Source organism: Hypanus sabinus, chromosome 17 (genome assembly GCF_030144855.1).
Source record: "Hypanus sabinus isolate sHypSab1 chromosome 17, sHypSab1.hap1, whole genome shotgun sequence".
In the NCBI taxonomy this organism is placed as follows: domain Eukaryota; kingdom Metazoa; phylum Chordata; class Chondrichthyes; order Myliobatiformes; family Dasyatidae; genus Hypanus; species Hypanus sabinus.
Genome location: NC_082722.1, coordinates 31507844 through 31530776, shown reverse-complemented (window position 1 = coordinate 31530776; position 22933 = coordinate 31507844). Strand labels below are relative to the sequence as shown.

The 22933-nt window shown below is 42.1% G+C and overlaps 1 protein-coding gene across 4 annotated transcripts in view; it reads right to left on the bottom strand.

The window, feature by feature from the left end:
* Nucleotides 1–923: 923 nt before the first annotated feature.
* The window catches only part of esrp2 (epithelial splicing regulatory protein 2), a 35703-nt gene continuing 13693 nt past the window's right edge, over nt 924–22933 (bottom strand). Inside the window, exons 8-16 of one of the 4 annotated variants that reach the window (XM_059992797.1) lie at nt 15053–15185; nt 13943–13985; nt 12069–12370; nt 10427–10645; nt 7668–7866; nt 6849–7041; nt 6510–6687; nt 3072–3188; nt 1631–1768 (exon numbers count right to left, since the gene is read on the bottom strand). In XM_059992797.1, the coding sequence (XP_059848780.1) occupies nt 3099–3188; nt 6510–6687; nt 6849–7041; nt 7668–7866; nt 10427–10645; nt 12069–12370; nt 13943–13985; nt 15053–15185 (1357 nt within the window). In that variant the 3' untranslated portion in view covers nt 1631–1768; nt 3072–3098. Of the gene's footprint in view, nt 3189–6509; nt 6688–6848; nt 7042–7667; nt 7867–10426; nt 10646–12068; nt 12371–13942; nt 13986–15052; nt 15186–22933 lie in introns of all 4 variants that reach the window. The other 3 variants (XM_059992795.1, XM_059992796.1, XM_059992798.1) reach the window with 3 other exon arrangements.

The following is a 22933-nucleotide window of genomic DNA, read 5'->3' as shown; positions in this document are numbered from 1 at the left end:
AGTGTTACCCCATATGGATGGACTGTTTGGGTCCCTGAACGACAGTGAGGGAGGAGGTATATCACTTAACCCACTCGCAGGGACACGTGTCAGGAGGGAGATCGGTGGAGAGCGGATGAGCAGACAAAGGTGTCATGTTCTTTATGATCCCTACCCAAGTGGAAAGAGGTGGGGTGGAGGAAGGGAAAGATGCGCTTAACAGGAGGATACCTTTGCAGATGGTAGAAGATTGCTGACCTGGATGCAATGGCTTTAAGGTGATGAGGACAAGGGGAAGCCTATCGCTGTTATGGAGGCAAGAGGATGGAGTGAGGGGAGATGTGCAATAAATGGAAGAGATGGAACAAGAACCTTCTTCACCACCATCAAGTTTTGGAATCTTTAGACCTGTCCACCAGTACAAGTTCCTCATTACTCCCTGGCCCCAGACATTTTCTTTCTCTTTTAAGAGATCCCCCCCTCCACAAAAATGCTTCACCTCAATTATGAGAATGAAATTTCATCTGCTGTTGCTTGCCTTTTGATCGCTGGCCCCTCTGATTTGTAATGACCAGTGTGCCCGTATTCTTCAATAAAACAGTATAAATAAGCCAGTTCTAAAATTTGTAAACAAATCATCGCAAACTCCATGTTGTCAACACCGTCCACAGAAACCAGGAAAGGAAATGTGATTGTGTACAATTGTGAAATATACTTAACATGCCAGTGAGGTAGAAGGTAACGACCTTTTGTGTGCAGTTCAAATTCCTTTGGGCGCTAGTAGCAAAAGATCAGCTTAGAGGGAATATTGCTTCTGATCAATATCATTCCATAGCCCAAGACCCCCTGGCCTTACACGGGAGCAATCATTGCCAACATAGTGTCACAATTGAAAACGAGAAAATTAACAAATCCTAATGTTGTATACAAAACAACAGATTCAATTATGCAACTTTAAACTTTATTGGCTATACAAAGCATACAATTTATACTTTCCAAGTTTCAAACTTGCTCTATTAACTAAAGTACATACAACTCAATCAGCCTCACACGAGACCTTTTCAAAATCTTGTTCTGCTGATATTGCACTTTGCATTAAGGCACATAGAGAAGAAAATCATGGATAACAAGGTATTAGTGCTCCAACAGCAGGTAATTTGTCACTTAGTCATCATAGTGTAAAAAAAAATTCATCCTTATTGCTTACAGGCATATACAAAAAATTTCTATTGCATGCATTAGAGGCAATATCTATCTTTGTGTCATAATATACAAATGGTTTAACATAAACACTGCATGCACATTAAGAACAGCAAGTCTACATGTGGCTCTGAAGCTACTAGGTTTAAATAAAATATATAACTTAACTAGTTAGCATTCTCAAGTTTTGCAAGTCACTTCCATGTCAGTATGAAGTCAAAAATCATAAATGCAAGTTGGTAGTTAAAAAGGTAGAATATTGCAGTTTATTATGGCTTTTGCATTAGTGCATGACCCTTTGGCAGAAAGGGGGTGTGTCCCACACTTTGTAAGTTTCCTTTTTTGCCACATTCTGTACAAGGCCACTTTCCTTTAAGGACTTGTCATGCATTTCCCATGGGTACGAAGATTGGCAAATCGATGATGGGTCTTACACCAACCGGAGGCTTATGCACTGATGACCAATAAGTTGTCCATTCTTTTCCGATATAGCTCGTGTAGCCATCTCAAGGGTTGGAAAAGTCACCAAAGCTTCTCCACTGGGCTGGCCATTGAAGTTATACAGAATTAAGATTGTATCTGCTTGGAGCTGAGCGGGAGAAAAAAAAAGGGGGAAAACTGAAGTGTACACAGAAATTCTTGATACAAGTTGGAGATTCTTCAATTGATAAATGAGTAAGTCAATCTAATGACTTAGACCATCCAGCTGGTAGATGTTCATCTAAATGAAAATTTAAGTTGACACAAACTTTAAAGAATAAATTTGGATCACATTAGTTTAAAGAAGTTAGTGGGCAGACTACGATCAAGCTGCCACATAAATAACATTATAGCATTTTAAGCATTGCTAATATTATAACAAACCAAGAAGTCAGAAAAACAAAGGAAAGCAGAATTCAGGACAGTAACCAACAGCCAAAAAGGGGAAAACAAAAGATAAGCTTTTCAATGCACAAAGGGAGAGGTGGCAACAAACAAAATGGTGCACTTAAAGAGCATTTCAGCAAATGGAAGTTTATTTCATAACAATTGTAACTGATTTCACCAGATCTACTCAAGATGTGGGTGGAAGGATCCAGTGAGTGCAAATGAAAACAATGCTGCAATTAGTCAGCAAGTCGAGCAGCATTCCTGGGGGGTGAAACTATTAGAATTTCAGGTTTCTCCTCCACCTGCAATGTTCCCAGCACTCAGTTTTACCTTTGTGCAAAGGAATTTAGTCCTGGTCATTCTGAAGATAAAATTTTTAAAGAGCACACCACTTTGTCTGAAAATAAACATAATATCCTTTGATATCAGGAAAGGACCATATTTAATCGATTCTCCAGGCTATAATCTACCAGAGAAGAAAATTCCATGTAAATACATCTCACGCTCACGTAGGAAACACTATTTCCATGCGTAACCTCCTTCTCCTTCATGTCCACACCTTTCCATCTTTTCAAAGTAGTAAAGGAGCCATGGGCATTGGCATCAGTCTACACAGCGTTATCTCCCTATCCTGTACCCACATTTCTCCAGTCCGTTCTTGAGGAATGGAAAACAAGGGGCGATAAAAGTACCTGCACTGAACGGACTCTGGTCACATGTCAGCTGACTAGGAGTTTTCTCCCTCCCCCCATCATAGCCAAGCAGGGTTCTTTAACCAGCACCACTCCCACCAATTTCATTCCTCGCTGCTGAGAAAACACGGCTAGAGCCACTGCACAAAAAGCTAGCTCCAAGTACCTCGTCGTGGGTTTGCAGCTCCACCCTTGCAAGATGCCGGAAAAGATGAGAGTCTCAGAGATGAGGCCGAGAGAGAGAAATGGAAATCCCAGTTAGGAAACGTCAGTGGTATCACTCGAGAGTGAAGCCTGGCCAGAGAGGCAGCTGGGAAGTTGCTCCCTTACCTTATTGACATTTGTAAAGGTGGTCATCTACAAACAGACCCACTCTTTGGGTGCCTGATACATACTCCTTGCTTGTTCGTTCATCTGAATAAGGCCGCTGTAGTCATCAGGTGCATACTACAGTACAAGTTTGAATATACGCATCAGTCAATAGGAACATTGCTTGCTGAGTGCATGCTTCACCACAAATTGCAAACCTAGAAAGTTTTTACCCTGGGCTTCAACTTGGCAAAAGAGAATTTTAGATTTTTTTTAAAAGATTAAATTAGAATCCTTTTAACTTAATGATGAAAGGCACCATTGTTAGGAATTTCTTCAGGAGAAGTAACTCGTGTCTAACTCTACTATACCTCTGCCTCAAACATATCACGGTGACTGTGGTCAAAAATCATGAACAGCAGCATCAGGAGCCATTCATTCAGGACAAAGAGGGCATAAACTTAATGAGAATGGGTCAGATTTAGGGAGCTCGAGTGTGCCAATTTGCTTCACGTATGTACTCTACACAAGCTCGAACGAGCAGATCTTCCTGCAGTGACACAGCAGACATTTCAATGATGTGCGGGGCACAAGTGGTAAGGGGGAGCCGTCTTCCACTTTAGGGAAAAAAAACAAAAACACCGTCCTGCCATTTTAGTTCAGAGGTAAGTATTGAAGTGATTGTGATTCCAGCCAGCAAGGAGTGTTAGGGTGGGACTTCCACGCTGTCACCGGGCCTACGGTGCTGGTTGGTGGGGGGGAAGCCTGCGAAAGTCTTCCCCTGCTATCTGATTGATGCAAATTCTGGCATCGAGACTGGGTCAGCACAATCTGGCCCAGAGTGAACAAGCCTTGTTGCTGATGGTAGTACAGGAAAGCCACACACTCGTCCCCACGAGGCTACACAATAATGATCACTCAGTTCAGTGAGCCCAGGTGAATCATGTTACAACACTGCCTTTGATTAAAGGTGCAAGAACAACTTTATACAAACCCCCCCCCCCCCCAAAAAGTCAAAAGTCAAAATTGATTTAAAAAAATATTACAGGTCACACAAGAAAGACAGTGCAGTTCACCCTGGTGTCCATTAATAAGATCAAAAACATCTACCATCCAGCAAAAAGTAACTTCAGGGAAAAGATTAGACCAGTTAAATATCACATCTCAAGAAATGGGAATGTTAGTTAAGTGGTTCTGGGAGAACTGTGAAAACTAATGGGGTTGGGAAGTGCCAGTTAAGTCTTTTACAGTTTCTGACGTGCTTGGAGTTTAACTTTCATTATAACTGTAAAATTCTCTCTTGCCAATTTCAAAATTAAAAGAGATGGGGTGGAGAACATCATTACTTCAGGCATCTGAAGTAAAAAGGATCGGAATTACATTAAAGCAAACATGTACATTCCAAACTCACACATTGCAGTCAATCTGTCATGGATTCATTAACCCTGATAAAGGCCCATCCACCATTTTCCAAAAACCATTACCTTGCAACTAACCTGCCGGATAGGTTGTTCAATTATTAGCATATTACCAGACCTGCTCTCACACAATGCAATTTTTTTAAGTGATTCCCCCATTATGGAATGAGATGGCAGGAAGGAGCAAAAAGGCAGACAAATCCAGAAAAATTATTGAAAACAAACATTAGCTCAAACCTCCTAAATTGCATATCCAAACATGAACATGTGGAACCAGGGCAGTTGAAAATTTGGCAGTCTTAATTTTCCTTACTGCATGCTTAATCCAATACAATCTCAGTAGTCTGGGAGAGAGCTGGGAAGAAACATTTTGAAGTCCCCATGCAGAATTTTTGTATGAAGCGCAGACCAGTAAATATAATGAGGTTAGATTTCCTTCCTTACAAGCAATACATCAGGCCTGGCTCTGTAAAATGCTCTGAAATGTGTTCTGAGGGTCTGATATCTGGTGGAACTAGAAAATAACATTTGGTTATGCTGTCCAGCTTATTCAAAGAGAAAGAGACAACAGTTAACACAGTTCACTAGGTTGGGGGAAGGAAACAGAATAATTTAAAAATATCAGGCAATAGGACCTTTTTATATTTAACTCCTAACATACCAAAGACAGATTCTATATTCTTCAGCATCAGCTTGGGGTTTAGTGAAAACAAAATACACATTCAAATGGAATGAGAACAAGGCTTTTAAGGATTAAGATTTTTCATCACAAGCCAATTAGTTGGTGACCATCCCACAGGTAAGGAATGGGACTAAGGTTAAAATCATTACTAATGTCCACTGAAAATGAAAGGAACATCTTGCTCCTCGGAATTCAGTTTCACCAGTTTTATTGTGATGGTGCAGCAGCTGCCAACACCAGCCACCCGGATACAATCCCAGTCTCCAGTGTTATATATATGGCATTTGCACATCCTCCTAGTGGGTTCCTGCTGACTGCTCCCGTCTTCTCCCACATCCCAAAAGGTGCAGGCTGATAGGTTAAATTACCCCTTGTCTGTAGAGGAGTCTTAAACTCTGGGGAAACAGATGGAAAGGTGGGGAGAATGGTACAGCAGTGTTATGTGAGGGGGTTTTAAACTCACCTGATGCCTTCCATGCTGTTTGACTTTAGAGCTACAGTGTGAACAGTGGAAAAGCACCCATAATTTTTAAAATACCCATTTAAACTACAATTGAACGCATTTAATTAGTGTGCAATCAACATTTTCCACTGGATGAAAGGTAGCAACTTGAGATTTACACACAAAATACTCCAGCACAACACTCCATTTGATAACTTTACTGAAAGGATTTAAATTAATTTCAATTACTAAGGACAGGCATAAGTTGATACAAGATCTTCAACTTAAAAAGTAGTTGGTAAGAAGCAGCAGATTACAAGAAAGGCCATGATGCAAAAACATTAAATTTGCAAAGAGACTCATTAGTATTGAGACAGAGCATTTTAATGGCTCAGAAAGGTGACTTGTACTACAGCAGGTCTGGTATTACTGCAACTGTTTATCAGACTGAACAAGACATGCAGTGCAAAAACTCCAAAACCAAAAAGGATTCCACGTAAGGGAAGGGAACCCAAAACCAACCATCCGATTTCTCCCAAAACTGGAAAAAAGTCTAAATTAGATCACCATTAACAGCTGACAGATCAATACCCACGTGAAGTGCAATTTTTCACAGAATTCCCATTTTCACAGGGCCATACCAAGCTAGAGGCGGTTCCAAAATGCATTCACTTTAAGATCAGCACGCCATTCAACACATCCGGGAGAGCGAGAGGAATAGAATGCATGAGAAAAAAAAATTCTTAGTTAGACATCCTTAGGCCTTGGCCAACAGGTGAACCGTAACACCAACACTAAAGCTTCATAGCTGCACTGCGGTCTTAAAAATGACACTCGGGTAAAGATATCCCAAAATCAAAAGGAGCATTGCAGCTCAGTAGAAGGACCTCAAAAGCAGAGAGATTAACGGTGTTTACCTGATATCCTTGGAAGAAGCTAAGGATGTCTTTCGTTGCAATGTTATAAGGCAGGCCCTGCATGCGGACAAGTGCACCTGGCTGTGGTAACATGGCGTGGGTTGCCGACGACGCTGCAGCCGCTAGTGCTGCCTGCGGAGCTGCAAAATATCCGACCGTCGTCGGGGACACCGGAGGGCTGAAAGGTAACGCCAAATATTCTTAGAGAAAGGCGACGCATGCGAGAATCAGTACCCTCCGGCACTCCTGCTCATAGGCTGATCTAAATTTTAATGAGGGTTCTGAGTGCCACGGTATCAGCAACAATATGAGCAAGGAGGATTCCACTGAGAAAGTTACCTTGGATAGTAGGTCGTGTAATTCATATAAAGCTGAGTGGCAGTTGCCTGAGCAGGGTAATAGGCAACCGCAGATGGTGCAGGCTGGGCTGACCGCGCTGGAGCCAGCAGGGCCTGGGGCTGATAGAGGGCTGCTTCAGCAGGTATTACAGCAGGCCCGGGCGAGAACGTCGGGTACGTTGGTGGTGAGAGGCCTGAAACACAGACAGCAAAGCGTGCGACTGAGAACAGAATGGAGGCTTATAAACAATGCGTTTAAGTGCCCCAAATAGATATGCGTGTAATTAGTATTCAAAGGGGTCTGCACTCTGCAGGCAGCTGCTGCACACTTGGTGTCAAATGTATCGAATTTTGCATTCATGCATCTTCTTGGGTAATTTGATTTATCCCTGCATTTTGACTGGGGGAAAAAATGGCCACTTTGGTGAAAGGCAAAGGTTAATCCGAACATTTTATGGCATCGTGTTAAAGCGCTTCCAAGACTGCACCCCATCCTCAACCCACGAGCATCATCTCCAAAAATTTTCAAAATCCTACAACCCGGCAGACCTACTGCAGAGCTCCAGAAAATACCAAAAAGCAAAAGTCGCCCAGTACAAAACCCAATTTTGCCATTTGGTGAAGTGAGGAAGGGAGGGCAAGGCGTGGGGACACAACGGGGAAAAAAAAAATCAAAACCTCCATTCATTCTCAAGCCTCGATTGATGAAATGTTGATCACGGCAAACCAGATAAAGATGAAAAGGTAAACGAAGCTACAGCCTCCACCTACCACAATTTCAGCCTTTAGCAGCAAGAGAGCGTGAGAATTCAAAACTTACATGGTAACTTACATGGCGGCGGAGACAAGCCACTACGATTTAAAGTGCCACCCATTAAAACATAGCTCATTTCATCTCCGGAACACTGAAACACTTCCACATATCTGTCCTTCATTGTCTTCTTGTGACATTTCTGCGCAACCAAGAAGGCACAGTCTGGAGCCTTCATCTGAATGAAAGCGTCGCCTGAAGGTCGGCCCTAGGAGAAGTGTGGGGAGCAGAGGGGAGATACGGACAAATAGCAGTTAATTATACTCCCATTTTGAGGCTGTTGCAAATTATAGTCAAAAGAATCAACATTTTACATAGATACAGGTACTAAAATCACACCTGCAGCTGGCTCAACCTAAAGCCAGATTTACAGATCCTGGCTTACAAGGACTTCCAATAACTCTGCTATCAGGATAAAACATAACCCGAGTGGCTGTGGCTTACTTCCAATAATGAACGTTTTTTTTAAAAAAAACACTACGCATAACTAACAGTTGTGAAAATACTCCATGCTTGGGCAGTTTTGTGAATTATCACAGAAACCGATATGCACACTAATTAGGCAATTCAACAACGCCAGTTCTGCTTACTGAACAAACTTCAGTGTTGCTCATGACTTGTTAGTACTATCAGGTCTGTGTTACTGAAAATGAAACATGTGACATTTTGATTTTAGGAAACAGAAGATATGAATTGAACTGAGTTAAATGCATTAGACCGAAGTATAATTTAAAGTAGTCAGCTAAGAAGCTAAGAATATGTTCAAAAATGTTTAGAACAGTATGGTTAAACTAATCTTGGTAGAATTAATTAAAAATATTCTTGCAGCACCTACTGAGGAATAAAAGCAGAGAGTATAACGCACTGAGATTTCCTTTAAAAATGCTATGTATTTTAGCACAGAAAATTGCTTTATCTACTCAAAATTTTATAGATAAGAGTCCAAAGTACTTAGACATTAATATATGTCAATGCAGGATAATCCACAATATAGAGGACCTCCACAGCCTACAAAGACCCAAGTAACATACGTAAGAACATATGTACATGTGAACACAACCTCAACATACAAACGGGAGACTGATGGGGTGGATTTGCTTGCTATTGTGGAACCACTGGCTGCCAGCTCAGTTTGCAGCCACATTTGCAAGTTGTGAACAGCTCATAGAAATGGAACCTTGCTATAAACTGGGACAACCTGCGTGAGCTCTTAGTTGGAGGATATAGTAGAATGAATGTAAACAGCTGAAAGATGGAGTTAGACAAGAGATTATAAAATGACTATACAAGAACCTTCAAAGCTACTGCCAGCCAGAAGAAAGGTAGTTAAATATAGAAAGAGCTTCCTTGTAACTATTGTTTAATTATTAATCAATGATCAAGATAGCTATCAGATACCTTCTAAATGTATACTGCAAAGCTGAATCATAGTATTATTCTCTTCACGGAGTGGCACTATGCAAGAGGACTTCAGTCCCAAACAAGTTTCAACTCTAGACCAAACCTCCACAGCCATCACTCCTTTTTAAACTAATCACTGGAGAAAAGGCAGTTAAAGTGAGAATCCTAGCAGAACATTATGCAAGAAATACTTTGGAACACCAATGCAAAATTTAACTTGCTGACACAAGTTTCAAGTTGTATGAAATTATAATTCAAAGGCCTGATTAATATAACCAAAATACTTTTACGACAAATGTAGATTTTTCAGAAATGCTGAAGTTTAGTATACAGTGTAGCTTTGGTTGGAGAATATAACAGAACCAGCAGATATCTAGGGTGAATTCTCATCAGAAGGCACACCTATAAGAATGCCCATCCCAAATGTATCCATGAATCAGAAATGCTAACGTACACCTAATCACTGTACAAATTAGAACCAAATTAAAACCTTCAACTCGTTTAAATTCAGATGTTGGCTATTATTAATTTTTATTATATGAAAAGGTATGTTACCTTTTTTTCTCCTTAATAAATAGCTTTGGTCTTGGTATCGGTTAGATTTTTTTTTGTAATAAATTAGTATAGTTCAATATAACTATTGATTAACTTACATGAATACAGGGTAATGAGATTGTTATTATGAACAGATATATACTTGGTAGTTTTTTAAAAATCTTTTTTGACCTTTTATATACGCTTTCTTGTACTCTGCATTCTTCCATGTAGAAATTAATAAAAAATATTGGAACGGAAAAGTCAACCGAAATATTCGAAATGTACTGCAACAAATGACTCTCAAGTCTACACAAGCCATTGGATCTGAGTCACAGTAACTTTTAATTTCTAATGCCTTAAAATGCATCAAACCTGCAAGATTACTTGAGGTTTACTTGTCCATGACCAATATATCTAGCAGCCATAGCCCAAACACCAAATTTAAAGCATTCCAACAGGGCAACTTCTAAAGCTTTGATGGAAAGCTATACCAGGGCAACTTTCTGGGAGACAAAAAGGCAGTTGTTAAATCTTAATAGGAATTAAACTGCAGAGTTGTCCCACGAACCCAAGTAAATAACCTATAGCCTACAGAATGTTGGTGAACCCATTTATCAAGAAAATATACTTAAGTAGACTTATACACAGATAATTGGATTTACATGTTAGAAGAGACCCGATTGAAGGGACTGTTTAAATAGAAGATAAATAATGTCAAACTCCAGAGACATTAAAGTGAATCACTGCTTCAAAATTCTCCTTCAGCAAGTCTTAACTAGAAGTACGCCTTCTCAAAGAGCACTGATTAAAAGGGGAAGATTTTGAATTACCTGTTGATTCAGCACCATGTGAACACCATGTGGTTTTATGTCAACCGTAAATTCTCCCATGAAGTCCAGAATATCCTCGATGCTTGCTGTGTAGGGGAGGCCACGTAGACGAATGCAATCTCTGGTACTTCCAGTGGCAATGAATGGCTGAGGTATCACAGGGATTATTGGAGCAGGGAGTGTTGAAATCAATGGCGTAGACATATATCTATTTAACACCTGGGATGTTGGAGGTGGAAAAAAGCTCTTCTAATTATTTAATATTTCTACAGTTTTGCAACATCACACCAACACAAGCATACACATGATGATGCATTTATGTTTCTGCAAGAATCTCTGCTAGTTTAGTACAGGGCTAGTGTCAGAACCTGACTCAATGTCAATAGCTGGAAGTGAGATCCTCTCTCAAAAAGGGATCAGTTTGCCAGGAGTCTCATCGAGAGCTGGCTGAAGACTAACCCTGTTGTGTCTTAGTGCCCTGTACTATCGAAACATCATTAAATATAAAGCAGAGCACACAAAACGCTGGGGGAACTCAGCAGGTCAGGGAGCATCTACGGAAAGGAATAAACAGTCAAAATTTTGGGCTGAGACCCTTCATCAGGACTGGAATAAGGGGAGGAAAAGGAGTACAAGCCAAAAGGTGATAGGTGAAGCCAAGTGGCTGGGGAGGGGGGAATGAAGTGAGAAGCTGGGTGGTAATAGGTAGAAAATGTAAAGGATTGATGGAGTCATTTAATAAAATACATGACTGATGAATCATTACAAGATAATTCCCATTACTTTCACCGGGATAAAAATTTCAAAATCTATTGGAAGTTAGTACATTATAACCAGACACCACTTTGAGGCATCCACTTCAAAACAAAAGAACATAGTTAGAAAGAGATGCAACTCCAGATATCTTTGCTAAGAACTACAGGCCATCCCCAGGACACAGAGGCGATAGTAACCCAGTCGGCTCACAAGTCAGAAATGCAACCATGAACCAAGTTCCCAGGTGGCAGAAGAGGCCTGCAGCAGCTGACTAATCCTGCGGCGTGGAACGTTGAGTCAGCACTTAAAGACAAATGCCTTATGAGCAGCTGCTTAATGTAAAGGTCAGACAGGACACCCCACCTTAAACTACAATTCACAGAAGTTGTCGCACCAGTCTTGATTGTGATCTGTACTTATTGCTTGCTGCGAGCAAAAGCTATGCAAAAAGACATTGTGCAAAACAACAGTCGCTTCACATCTTCCCTCAAGACTTTGCTTATGCAAATACGTCATTGGAACCAAGAAAAAAAAGCATCAACCAGAGACAAAACCTGCTAAAACTGGAACGATTCCTTCTTCTAGAAAGCAGATGCAGTAAGCAGATTCTAAAACAGCTTTCCAAAGTGAACGTAATGGACATTGTTCGTTTGAACGTTTGCAGTGTTAGGGGACGACTGCTCCCACTGAAATTATACTGGTTTTTCGGGAAACCTGCCTGTTCTGTGCCATTTTATGAGTTGAAATTACAGTGGAATGAGAAGGGTAGTGAATGGACAGAGGGACACGGACCCATAAAGACAAATACTTCTATCCATTCAAATTTAGTTAGAACAAAATAATGGTCAGTCCTGTACAAACATCACATGCAGGAAGGGATACATACCTGTTGAACTTCTGCTGCAGTGCTTCTGAACAATTCTATATAACGTTTCCCCAGTATTTCCTTGTGTTTCTTAAGTGCATTCTGAGCAAATTCTTCACATGCGAACAGTACAAATGCATCCCCAGTTGGTCTTCCATCAGGGTATTTCACAAAGAGAAGCCCCTCCTTTTCACCTGTAACAGGACACTCCTTTCCAAAGAAGCCGAGGACGTCCTCCGTTGTGGCTGTGAAAGGTAGGCCACGCATTCGTATTATAACCTGGTTTTCCTTTGACAAAAATTGTGCCACTTCATTCGAGGTACCTGTAATTTAAAATAAAATTCATAATGCAAGATACCAGTGTATCATTTTTACAACTGGCCCCCTTTTACTGAGTCAAAAATGATGCATGCAGAAAACAAAAGACTACACAAATAAATCTCCAAACAAATCTTGAGCGGATCACAATGGATTTGCAAAACTTGATTACTAATGCTTACTTATTCAACAGAAATAAGTTATATAGTAATATGCCATACAATGACAGGAATGTTGTGAAATAACAGAATTTAAATCCAAATTCAACAGGAAGATGTTTAATCATACCCACGATTATTAGGAAATAAGACGTGCTGCCAATGGAATCCTTGAAGGGCTTTCCTCTCCAATAGTCTCCTCCTCACTAAGGGTTATGACAAAACACAGGGTGGACAAAATCTCAACTAAGTAAGACCACGTGCAGCTGACTATTAAAAACGCCAGAGTTTTGGTGCTGAACTAACTCGGGATGTTTGGTGAACAATAAATACTGGTCAGAGACTCCTCAGCAGCTTCCTTTCACCTTATTGCACCTCTGCAGCTGGAAACCTCATTCAGGTTTTATCTTTCGATATTGTTGCATTTGTCCGGTGTCTTACTGATCCATTCCTCCCATCCCACCTCCTGAGCCTGCTGATCCCATCCAAAAAAGCAGTGATTTTTAGAAGAGTTATCCACGTTTCCTAGCCATTTCTATATTTCCAGCCGCAGTCACTGATGTTGAAGGGCAAGCTCCACAAGGCTGACTCCACAGAAGCTTTCTTCATCCCAATTAATCAGCATTCCTCACTTGTTTTCCCTTTCTCACCCACCCCACAGATATAATCACGGCCACGCAGACTTAATCAAATGAAAATACAGTGTTCTTCTCAGCGGTGATTATGTGTGCAGTAGGACTGTTTGTGGTTGGTAGTTACTTGATCCCAAAGAAGTTCGTGTCACAGTAGCATTACAATTGCACAGATATACAAATATTAGAAGAAACAATAAAAAATAAGTTATCTTAAAAATAAGATGTGCTACATTTCCAAGACAAAGATGACAAGATTTCCAAGTTCACGCTGGTAGTGCAAGAACTATCATAATATTATACAGTAACGAGTGCACACTCACAATGCCCAGATTATCCGCGACAGCAGGGTGTGCTGAACAGAGTTAATCAGAGCACTGGTAAACAGAGGTTAATAATAGTCTAACAGGAGGGGGTCATCACTTCCCCGGCTATAGGCCGGCTCATTATGAATCCTAATGGCAGAGGGCAAGGATGACCTCTTTGGAGCAGCACAGTTGTCTTCGTCTATCGCTTTCAGCACTAGATACATGCTAGGTGATCGCTAGATAGGAAAAGCACTGAGAAACCACATATCGTGTGAGAACTGGCAAACCAAGTGTCAACCCAGTGAGCCAAAGCCTCGGCTCTGTAACTTACTATGATTTTTTTTTCAGCCAAGTCCCAGGCATAATGCATTAGAAGATATTTAAAACTCACAGCCAAATTTAAAATGTTTTTTGACCAGGAGTCTTTGTTTTACACCTCTCTTATTTTTTTTAAAGCCATGAATTTTCGAAAACCTTACCTCCAGCTATTTTTAGGAATTCTTCTCCGGTGGCCTTGTATACCTGGAAAGGAAGTTTCATACAAATCAGACATTGATTTTAAAGGAGAAAACAATGCTTAAAATGAGAAATTAAATAATAAACAAGAAATCAGCAGATGTTGGAAATCCAAAAGCAACACACACAAAATGCTGGAGGAACTCAACAGGTGAGGTAGCATCTGTGGAAATGAATAAACTGTCGACATTTCGGGCCTAGACCCTTCATCAGGACCGGAAAGGGAGGGCGAAGGTGCCAAAATAATAAGATGGGAAGGGAGGGGAAGGGATTTTTTTTCTTAAAAAAACCAAAAGGGTAATCAACAGTCATGCCATCACGCTGGGGGCTAGCCAAGTGGAATAAGGTGTTGCTCCTCTACCCTGAGAGTGGCCTCATTGTGGCACAAGAGAAGGCCATGGACTCACATCTCAGAATGGGAATAGGAATAAGAATTAAAATGGTTGACCACTGGGAATTTCCACAGTTGGCGCATGGCTCCACAAAGCGGCCCCCCAATTTACGATGGGTCTCATCGGTATACAGGAGGCCACAACGGGAGCACTGGATACAATAGATTGGCAGGCAGAGTGTTGGCTCAATTGGAAGGACTTTCTGGGGCCCTGAGTAGAGGTGAGAGCGGAGGTGAATGGGTAGGGTGCTTGCAGGGATAAGTGCCAGAGATTAGTGGGGAGGGGTGAACGGACAAGGGAACCTCAGAGGGAGCGACCCCTGTGGAAAGTGGAGAATGGGTGGGGGGGGGAAGAGACAGAATGTAAATACGGCAGTAATTGATGTTGGGTGTGGAGACTCATGAGGTGGTAGTTTTGGGAAACAGGAACTCTATTCCCATTCAGGTGGTGGGAAGACAGGGTGAGCACAGATGTCCAGGGGATGGAGGAGATGTAGTTAAGGGTAGCACCAATGGTGAAGGAACGGAAACCCTGTGTTTTGAAGGAGGACACCTCTAACGTCCTGGGAACATATGCAACTGCGATGAATGATCTGAGTAAAGGAAACAGCATTTTTACAGGAGACAAGGTGGGAAGAGGTATAGTCAAGCTAGCCATGGGAATCAGTAGGACTGATCCCACCTCAATGTATCGGCTCCCCATATGATGTTTGTGTCTCTCCAGTGCAAGATCCCTCTGTTCACGATTGATGAATCTGACAAGAGCTTCTCCATTTCTTCTTCCTTGAGAATTCAGGCACAGTGCAACACCACCCCTTCAATAAATCCAGAGAGATTCCATTAACAAAATATCACTTGTTTCAACAGTAACAAACCCACTTAAAAAGCAAACACGAGGAAATCTGCAGATGCTGGAAATTCAAACAACAACACACACAAAATGCTGGTGGAACACAGCAGGCCAGACAGCATCTATAGGGAGAAGCGCTGTCGATGTTTCGGGCCGAGACCCTTCGTCAGGACTAACCGAAAGGAAAGATAGTAAGAGATTTGAAAGTAGTGGGGGGGAGGGGGAAATGATAGGAGAAGACCGGAGGGGGTGGGATGAAGCTAAGAGCTGGAAAGGTGATTGGTGAAAGAACAGGGAAACAACTAAATATGTCAGGGATGGGGTAAGAAGGGGAGGAGGGGCATTAACAGAAGTTAGAGAAGTCAATGTTCATGCCATCAGGTTGGAGGCTACCCAGCCGGTACATAAAGTGTTGTTCCTCCAACCTGAGTTTGGATTCATTTTGACAATAGAGGAGCCCATGGATAGACATAGCAGAATGGGAATGGGACGTGGAATTAAAATGTGTGGCTACTGGGAGATCCTGCTTTTTCTGGCGGAACGAGTGTAGATGTTCCATGAAACGATCTCCCATTCTGCGTCTGGTCTCACCAATATATAAAAGGCCACACCGGGAGCACCAGACGCAGTATACCACACCAGCCGACTCACAGGTGAAGTGTCACCTCACCTGGAAGGACTGTCTGGGGCCCTGAATGGTGGTGAGGGAGGAAGTGTAAGGGCAGGTGTAGCACTTGTTCCGTTTACAAGGGTAAGTGCCAGGAGGGAGATCGGTGGGAAGGGATGGGGGGAATGAGTGGACAAGGGAGTCGCTTAGGGAGCGATCCCTGCGAAAAGCAGAAAGGTGGGGGGGGGGGAGAGAGGGAAAGATGTGCTTGGTAGTGGGATCCCATTGGAGGTGGCGGAAGTTAGGGAGAATTATATGTAGGACCTGGAGGCTGGTGGGGTGGTAGGTAAGGACAAGGGGAACCCTACCCCGAGTGGGGTGGCAGGTGGATGGGGTGAGGGCAGATGTGCGGGAAATAGGAGAGATGCGTTTGAGAGCAGAGTTGATGGTGGAAGAAGGGAAGCCCCTTTGTTTTAAAAAGGAAGACATCTCCTTCATCCTGGAAAGAAAAGCCTCATCCTGAGAGCAGATGCGGCGGAGACAGAGGAATTGTGAGAAGGGGATAGCATTTTTGCAAGAGACAGGGTGGGAAGAGGAATAGTCCAGGTAGCTGTGAGAGTCTGTAGGCTTATAGTAAACCATTTAAAACTTGCTTTTAACAACTTAAGTATCATATCAATGATTGATTACCTAGATGCTACTCAACCATTCTGCGTACAATGCTGAGACATAATAAGGCATTGTTCAGACCACATTGTGAGCAGTTTTGGCCCCATATCTAAAAAAGTGCCTCTCAAAGTCCAACCCTGCGTTCCCATCGTGAGAGGTGGAAAAGAGCGAGGCTGGCAAGAGGGCTCTGGTGAAGCTGTGTAGGCCAATCCCCTGTACAGTGGACACAATGGATTGCAGAGCATTGATAAACGCCAACCACACCGTCGATTTCAGAGGACGATGGGGGCGAGAGGTCATTGATGGCCCGTGTGCCACTGGGAGCTAACGGCCCGAGTAATCTCTCATCGGCGAGGGTACAGAGGAGGTTCAAGAGAATAATCCCAAAAACAAAAGGGTTGATGTACAAGGTCTGTTTGATAGCTCTGGGCCTGTACTTGCTGAAATTTAGGAGACCATGGGGGAAAGGGGGAGGGGGGGGTTTAGAAATCTCACTGTAACATTTCGAACATTGAAAGACCTAGATGGAGTGGGGGTGTGGAGATGTTTCCTATAGTGGGGATTCTAGGGCCAGAGGACACAGCCTCAAAATAGAAGGACACCTTTTTAAGAACTGACATGAGGAGGAACTTCGTTAGGCAAAAGGTGCCGAATCTGTGTGATTCATTGGCACAGACAGTTGCGAAGGCCAAGTCATAGGGTATGTTTAAAGTGAATATGATAGGTACCTAATTAGTAAGGGTGTCAAAGGTTATAGGGAGAAATCAAGAGAACAGGGTTAAAAGGAAAAATAAATCAGCCATGGAATGGCGGAACAGATTAAATGGGAATTCTACTCCTATATCTTAAGATAGAAGGATGAACACTTGCAGTTTTCCTTTTACAACTCCAGGAAGACCATAAGAACAATCCTCGATCTGTGCAGCTCCTCCCATGCTCTGGAATGGGTATTACAGTCTAAGTATACTGATGTATTGGAAAAGTAAAGACTTCAGAGCAAGATTACTACACGAGAAGAACATCAGGGATTGCTGTGTCCTTTGTTTCACGTAAACACGGCCATCTCCTACCATTTTGGATGCAACGCTGCAGAACGATGGCTTGACATTCATGGCATGGCATTCTCCACAAAGACAGGACAGCCCACCATTTTAAAAGGTAGAGGAGGTAGAGTAGGCTTCATGATTAACTCATCATGGTGCACGGACCACCATGTCCTTTCTCTGTCCAGCATCAATGACACCTTCAAATGGTGATGTTCCAAAAAGGCAGCCGAGACACGCCTTCTCCTCATTACTACCATTGAGGTGGTGGCACATGTTTGCCTGAAGACATACGTTCAACAACTCATGAACAGCTTCTTCCTCTCTGCCATCAGATTTCTGAATGGACAATGAATGCATGAACGCTGCATACTTTCCCCCTTTTCTGCACCATTTTTATACCTTTTGTAATTTATAGACTTTTTAAAATTATGTATCACAATGCAGCAAACCAAACCGTATGCCAGTGATATTAAAATTGATTCTGATTAAATCACAGAAATAAAGAATCTCCATCCAGCAAAGCTAACAGTAGTAGGTGGAGATCCTATCAATTCAACTGCAGTTTCTACCCCATTAAGAATTAGTTGATAACAAGGCGACGCATGAACAATTACTGGCCCAAGAAGTGAATAATGGTTTTGGAGGAGGGGAGAAAGAAGAGAACAATCCCTCAGATAAATCTCTTGCCTTTTAAAAGAGAAAATCCAGAATGCAAGAATCTTTCAATTTTTGTTTTGTGCAGTCAGTCACCAATAAAAGCCATCTACAATGTCCAATCCTCTTACACTTATCACAGAGTATCGACTGTGGAAATTTACACCTTCAGATATTTAATTCATACATTTTTTATGGATCAGGTCATCAATGCCAGCATTTATTGGAGGTGGCGGTAAGCCATCCTTTGCAGGGGCTTCCATCAGCAATGGTGCAGAGAGTGACGATGGACTGGCAATGTACTTCAACATTAGGATGGTGTGCAACTTGGGCAACACGCAACTGCTGGCCTTTCCGTACAATGGAAGCCCCAATCCTTTTTGGAGTTCGTGAGTTTGGGATCTGGGTGGTGGGGTGGAGATGTGTCCCTACCAAAGGAGGTGGAGGTGCTCCTTCCCTCTGCTAACCTGCAGGTCTCCCTTGTGCAAGGCGTAGCACCTGCTCAGCGCCCCTCCCCCCCCACAGCTGATTAGTTTCACGTGTTGCCATGGGAGCAGGTGGTGGACGGCCGTATGAGCAGCCGATGCACATCACAAGTCCTGGTTATGCAACCACCTGGCAAACAATCTCCAAGTAAGGTGACCAAGGGGTCACCTGTCATATAAAGACACTGTCCAGAAAGTGGCAATGGCAAACCAGTTCTGTAGAAAAATTTGCCAAGAACAATCACGGTCATGGAAAGGCAACGATCGCCCACATCATACAACACGGCTCATAACAAACCAACAAATTTTTGCTAAGTGCTGTTAGAGTAGCCTAGATGAGTTACAAAGGCAATTCTTTTAGGTGATACACATCACATACCTGTGGTCGACAGAAGGAATGTTTAGGGTGATGAGTACACAAAGAGACTAAATTATGTGGATGATGCTTTATTCACCAAGGAGAGCACCATCTATCTCAGTATACTCACTATTTTCTTTGTTGGCATCAGGCGGAGAGTCACTTGCTACAAGGTATCGTGATCTGCTCATACAAAATCACAATATCTACTTGGCCCAGCTGAGATTTTGGTCAAAGATAATCTGGAGAACAGTGATGTCAGGAGATGTCAACTGAATGTAAAGGGTGTGCTATTGGATTCTCTTTGAGATGGTCATTGCCTGCAACTTGGGAGGGGTGAATGTCACCTGCCACTGATCTGCTCATAACCAAATGTTGTCCTAGTCTTGCTACATGCAGGCACAGGCTCCTCATTTTCTGAAAAGCTTTGTCCTGACAATGGAAGGAAAGGCTTTTGGTGAGATGGTAGCATGCTCTTATGCAGTGGTTTCTACAGGGTCAACCAAAGGGGTAATGGTCTTTTTTTTTAAAAGCGATCATAAGACCCTCCTGGACATTAAGAATTTAAAGTACTGCAGGTCTACCCCATCAGCAAGTTGCTTGTTGGCAGAGACACAGAAGGAGTCAGACATGATGCCTCCTGTGCCAGGGAAGTGCCAGTGCATGAAGGAGGTGTGCAGACTATCAGAGCCTGATCATCTTAGCTGCTTTTCCTGTGCTTGCAAAACCTTGCTGGATACCGTTGGTGTGGAATGCTGCAAGTCCAATTCATTGGTTTATTAGTGAATGGTGGTGGGGGGGTGGGTGTGGTTGCCAGGGGCAAAAACTACTTAGCCTCAGTTGTAGAGAGGGCTAGATCGCAGCCGGCAAGGGGGAGGTGCTCCACGGGAGTGCCAGAGTCGGCATGCATGCTGGAGTTTATTCACACGGCAGAAGACAAGCTGTATTGTGTACGGCTGCAGACCGCTGCAGCGTTCATGTACTCCGGGACTTGGACTATATATTTTTTGTGTGACTGTATTTTACTGCTATTGTATACGTGCCTTGTGAGGTGCATGACTGTTGGCACTGTGTTTTACACCTTGGCCCTGAAGTAATGTTGTTTTGCTTGTCTGTATTCATAGGCATTCACGTATGGTTGAATGACAATTCAACTTGAACATGAAATTCACTGAAGGTGGTTGTGGCTAGCACAAATCCTGCAGTAATGTCCTGGAACCAGAATACAACTACTGCACCTTCCTTTGTGCAAAGTAAAGTTCCAACTCCTTGATTTCATTCTACTCCCATCTCAAGCCAATCTTTATAAACATTCAATATATTGCTCTTTGTTGCAGACCGCTTTTTCTACAAAGATGGTCATTCATTCTCACCACCCTCCACTGATTCCCAGAATCACCTCTATTGTTTGTCCCAGTTCCCACTCTCCTGTTTACATCCCCCAATATCCTAATCACACTTTCACATCAATTCTCCCCTATTTTGCATTCCTCCTCTTTACCAGGAGCCACATGCCTTTAGTTGGCCATGCATTCGCAGACATTCATCCTATGACAATGTCCAGGAAGGCTGTGAAAAGACGCAGCTAAGGGACTGAACAACCAAGAGCAACGTCAAATGATGTAGAATTACACCAGGGGTTAAGAACATTGAGAGATTCAACTAACCACGAATTTGGTGACCCAGAGCTTCACAAAGCTTTAAATGTGAAAGCAAGGGAAAAGCATCAAATACAAATGCTTCAATTTTTTTAAAGAAAATTTAAAGTGGTAAAAGTGTATTGTTATGAATTACTGATTAATGGCAAAAGAAACTTATGCTCAAAGCATAAATGGATAATGTTATTTAATAATGCACAAGACCCCGTTATCAATTCCATCAAAGCTACTTGGAACATTTAAGGAATATTCAAGCACAAAAATCACAGAACAAAGTCCTGATGAATGGTATTGGCCCAAAATGCTGGCTCTTTATTCCTCTCCCTGGGCGCAGCCTGACCTGCTGAGTTCCTCCAGCATTCTATGTGTTATAAAGTTCGTAGAATCCTGATGGAGAGGCCGTAGAATTAGTCCCCAACCCCTTTTCTTTTCACTTTTATGTATTTATCCTTTTTGGCATTGATCCTTGATTGTGCTCCCACTGCTTTTTTTTTGTCAGTATTTTGCATATCTCAACAATTCACTATTATTTTGCTTTATTGATGGCTCAGGTCATTAAACAGATTATTATGTACATCTGTCGACTGACCATTTCTTCTTTAGCAATTGTTGTTGAAAGCTTCCTCCTGTTAAGCTTTGCTCCAGAGCAAAACAACTCATCTCAGAGCGCTCAAGCAAGTGGTACCATGTGAAATAAGTTTATTCTACACCCTAAAAGTTTGGATGTCCTTCATGTGTGTGGTGAAGTAGATGCTATTTGAAACTTGAGAAGTTTTAAATCAAACGCTTTATGCTTCCGCCTTGATATTGTAAAATATCAATTGAAATAATAGTGAAATTAAGATGTCTAGGTGCACCCACGTTGATTTGTTCCAACATCCCTTCCAACTGGTTAATATTGCCTGTCCTCATTCTTCCTAACCGTAGCATTTTACACAGAACACTTTACTCTGCCCTGCATTGCTTAACAGCATACCAACGCCTGATTTATGCTTTTCCAAGTCCTCTCCAAAGCAGACTTTGAAATTATGCCCAATACTCCAATTCAGATCTCTTGCATCAAAAAAACATTGAAGTCATTTGCAATGGGGACCAACACGGCCTTCAACCATTCACATCATCTGATCAGTTTTGTATCCTGTATCCTTTTAAATTTTGCTTCTAGGAATTTCTGATAGGCTGAGAAAGGATCATTATTTCCAAACACAGGTGAGAATGAAATTATCCTGGACAGGCCCAGCCCATAACCTGAGCTGATTTTGACTTCCGATGGCCCACTAAAATATCCCTCTCTAACCTGACCATCTCCGACCAGCTGAGATATCAGGATGTTCAAGGAGTTGATTAAAGTCCTGACCATTACCTGTTCTTCATAAAATGGATGACCAAGATTTTGCTCCCTGAATACTTTTGGGTTCATTTCATGGATTTTGGGTAACTGATCATGAAAATCAGCATGAAATTTCCCCATCACACACCATTAAAAAATTGGCTAAATTTGTTATTTCAATTCATAATTCAAGTCAGAATAACTTATGCCAAGATTAAGGAAGGTGTTTTTGTTGGTCCACCAATCAAAGACATCAATGACAGGTAATTCAAAGAACTTCTAATACGATTGGAGAAATTTGCAAGGAAGACAAAGGTATTGTTGAAATTTTCTTCGGCAACTACAGGGCACCAAACTATGTGCAGCTGGTTGACAACGTGCTTCAAGCATACAAAACCATGAAGTATAACCTGTCACTAAAGATTTGTTTTCTGCATTTCCATTTAGACTTCTTCCCTACAAATCTTGGCACTGTCAGTGAAGAGCATTGCAGTCATAGAGAAATGGTATCAGGGCAACTGGAATCCATCAATGTTAATTATCGTTGGATGTGACTAAACACATTGATGAAGGAAGAGCTGTAGATGTAGTGTATATGGATTTCAGCAAGACATTTGATAAGGTAGCCTATGCAAGGCTTATTGAGAAAGCAAGGAGGTATGGGATCCAAGGGGACATTGCTTTGTGGATCCAGAACAGGCTTGCCCATAGAAAGCAAGAGGTTGTAGATGGGTCATACTCTGCATGGAGGTTGGTGACCAGTGGTGTGCCTCAGGGATCTGTTCTGGGACCCCTACTCTTCGTTATTTTTATAAATGACCTGGATGAGGAAGTGGAGGGATGGATTAGTAAATTTGCTGATGACACAAAGGTTGGGGGTGTTGTGGATAGTGTAGAGGGTTGTCA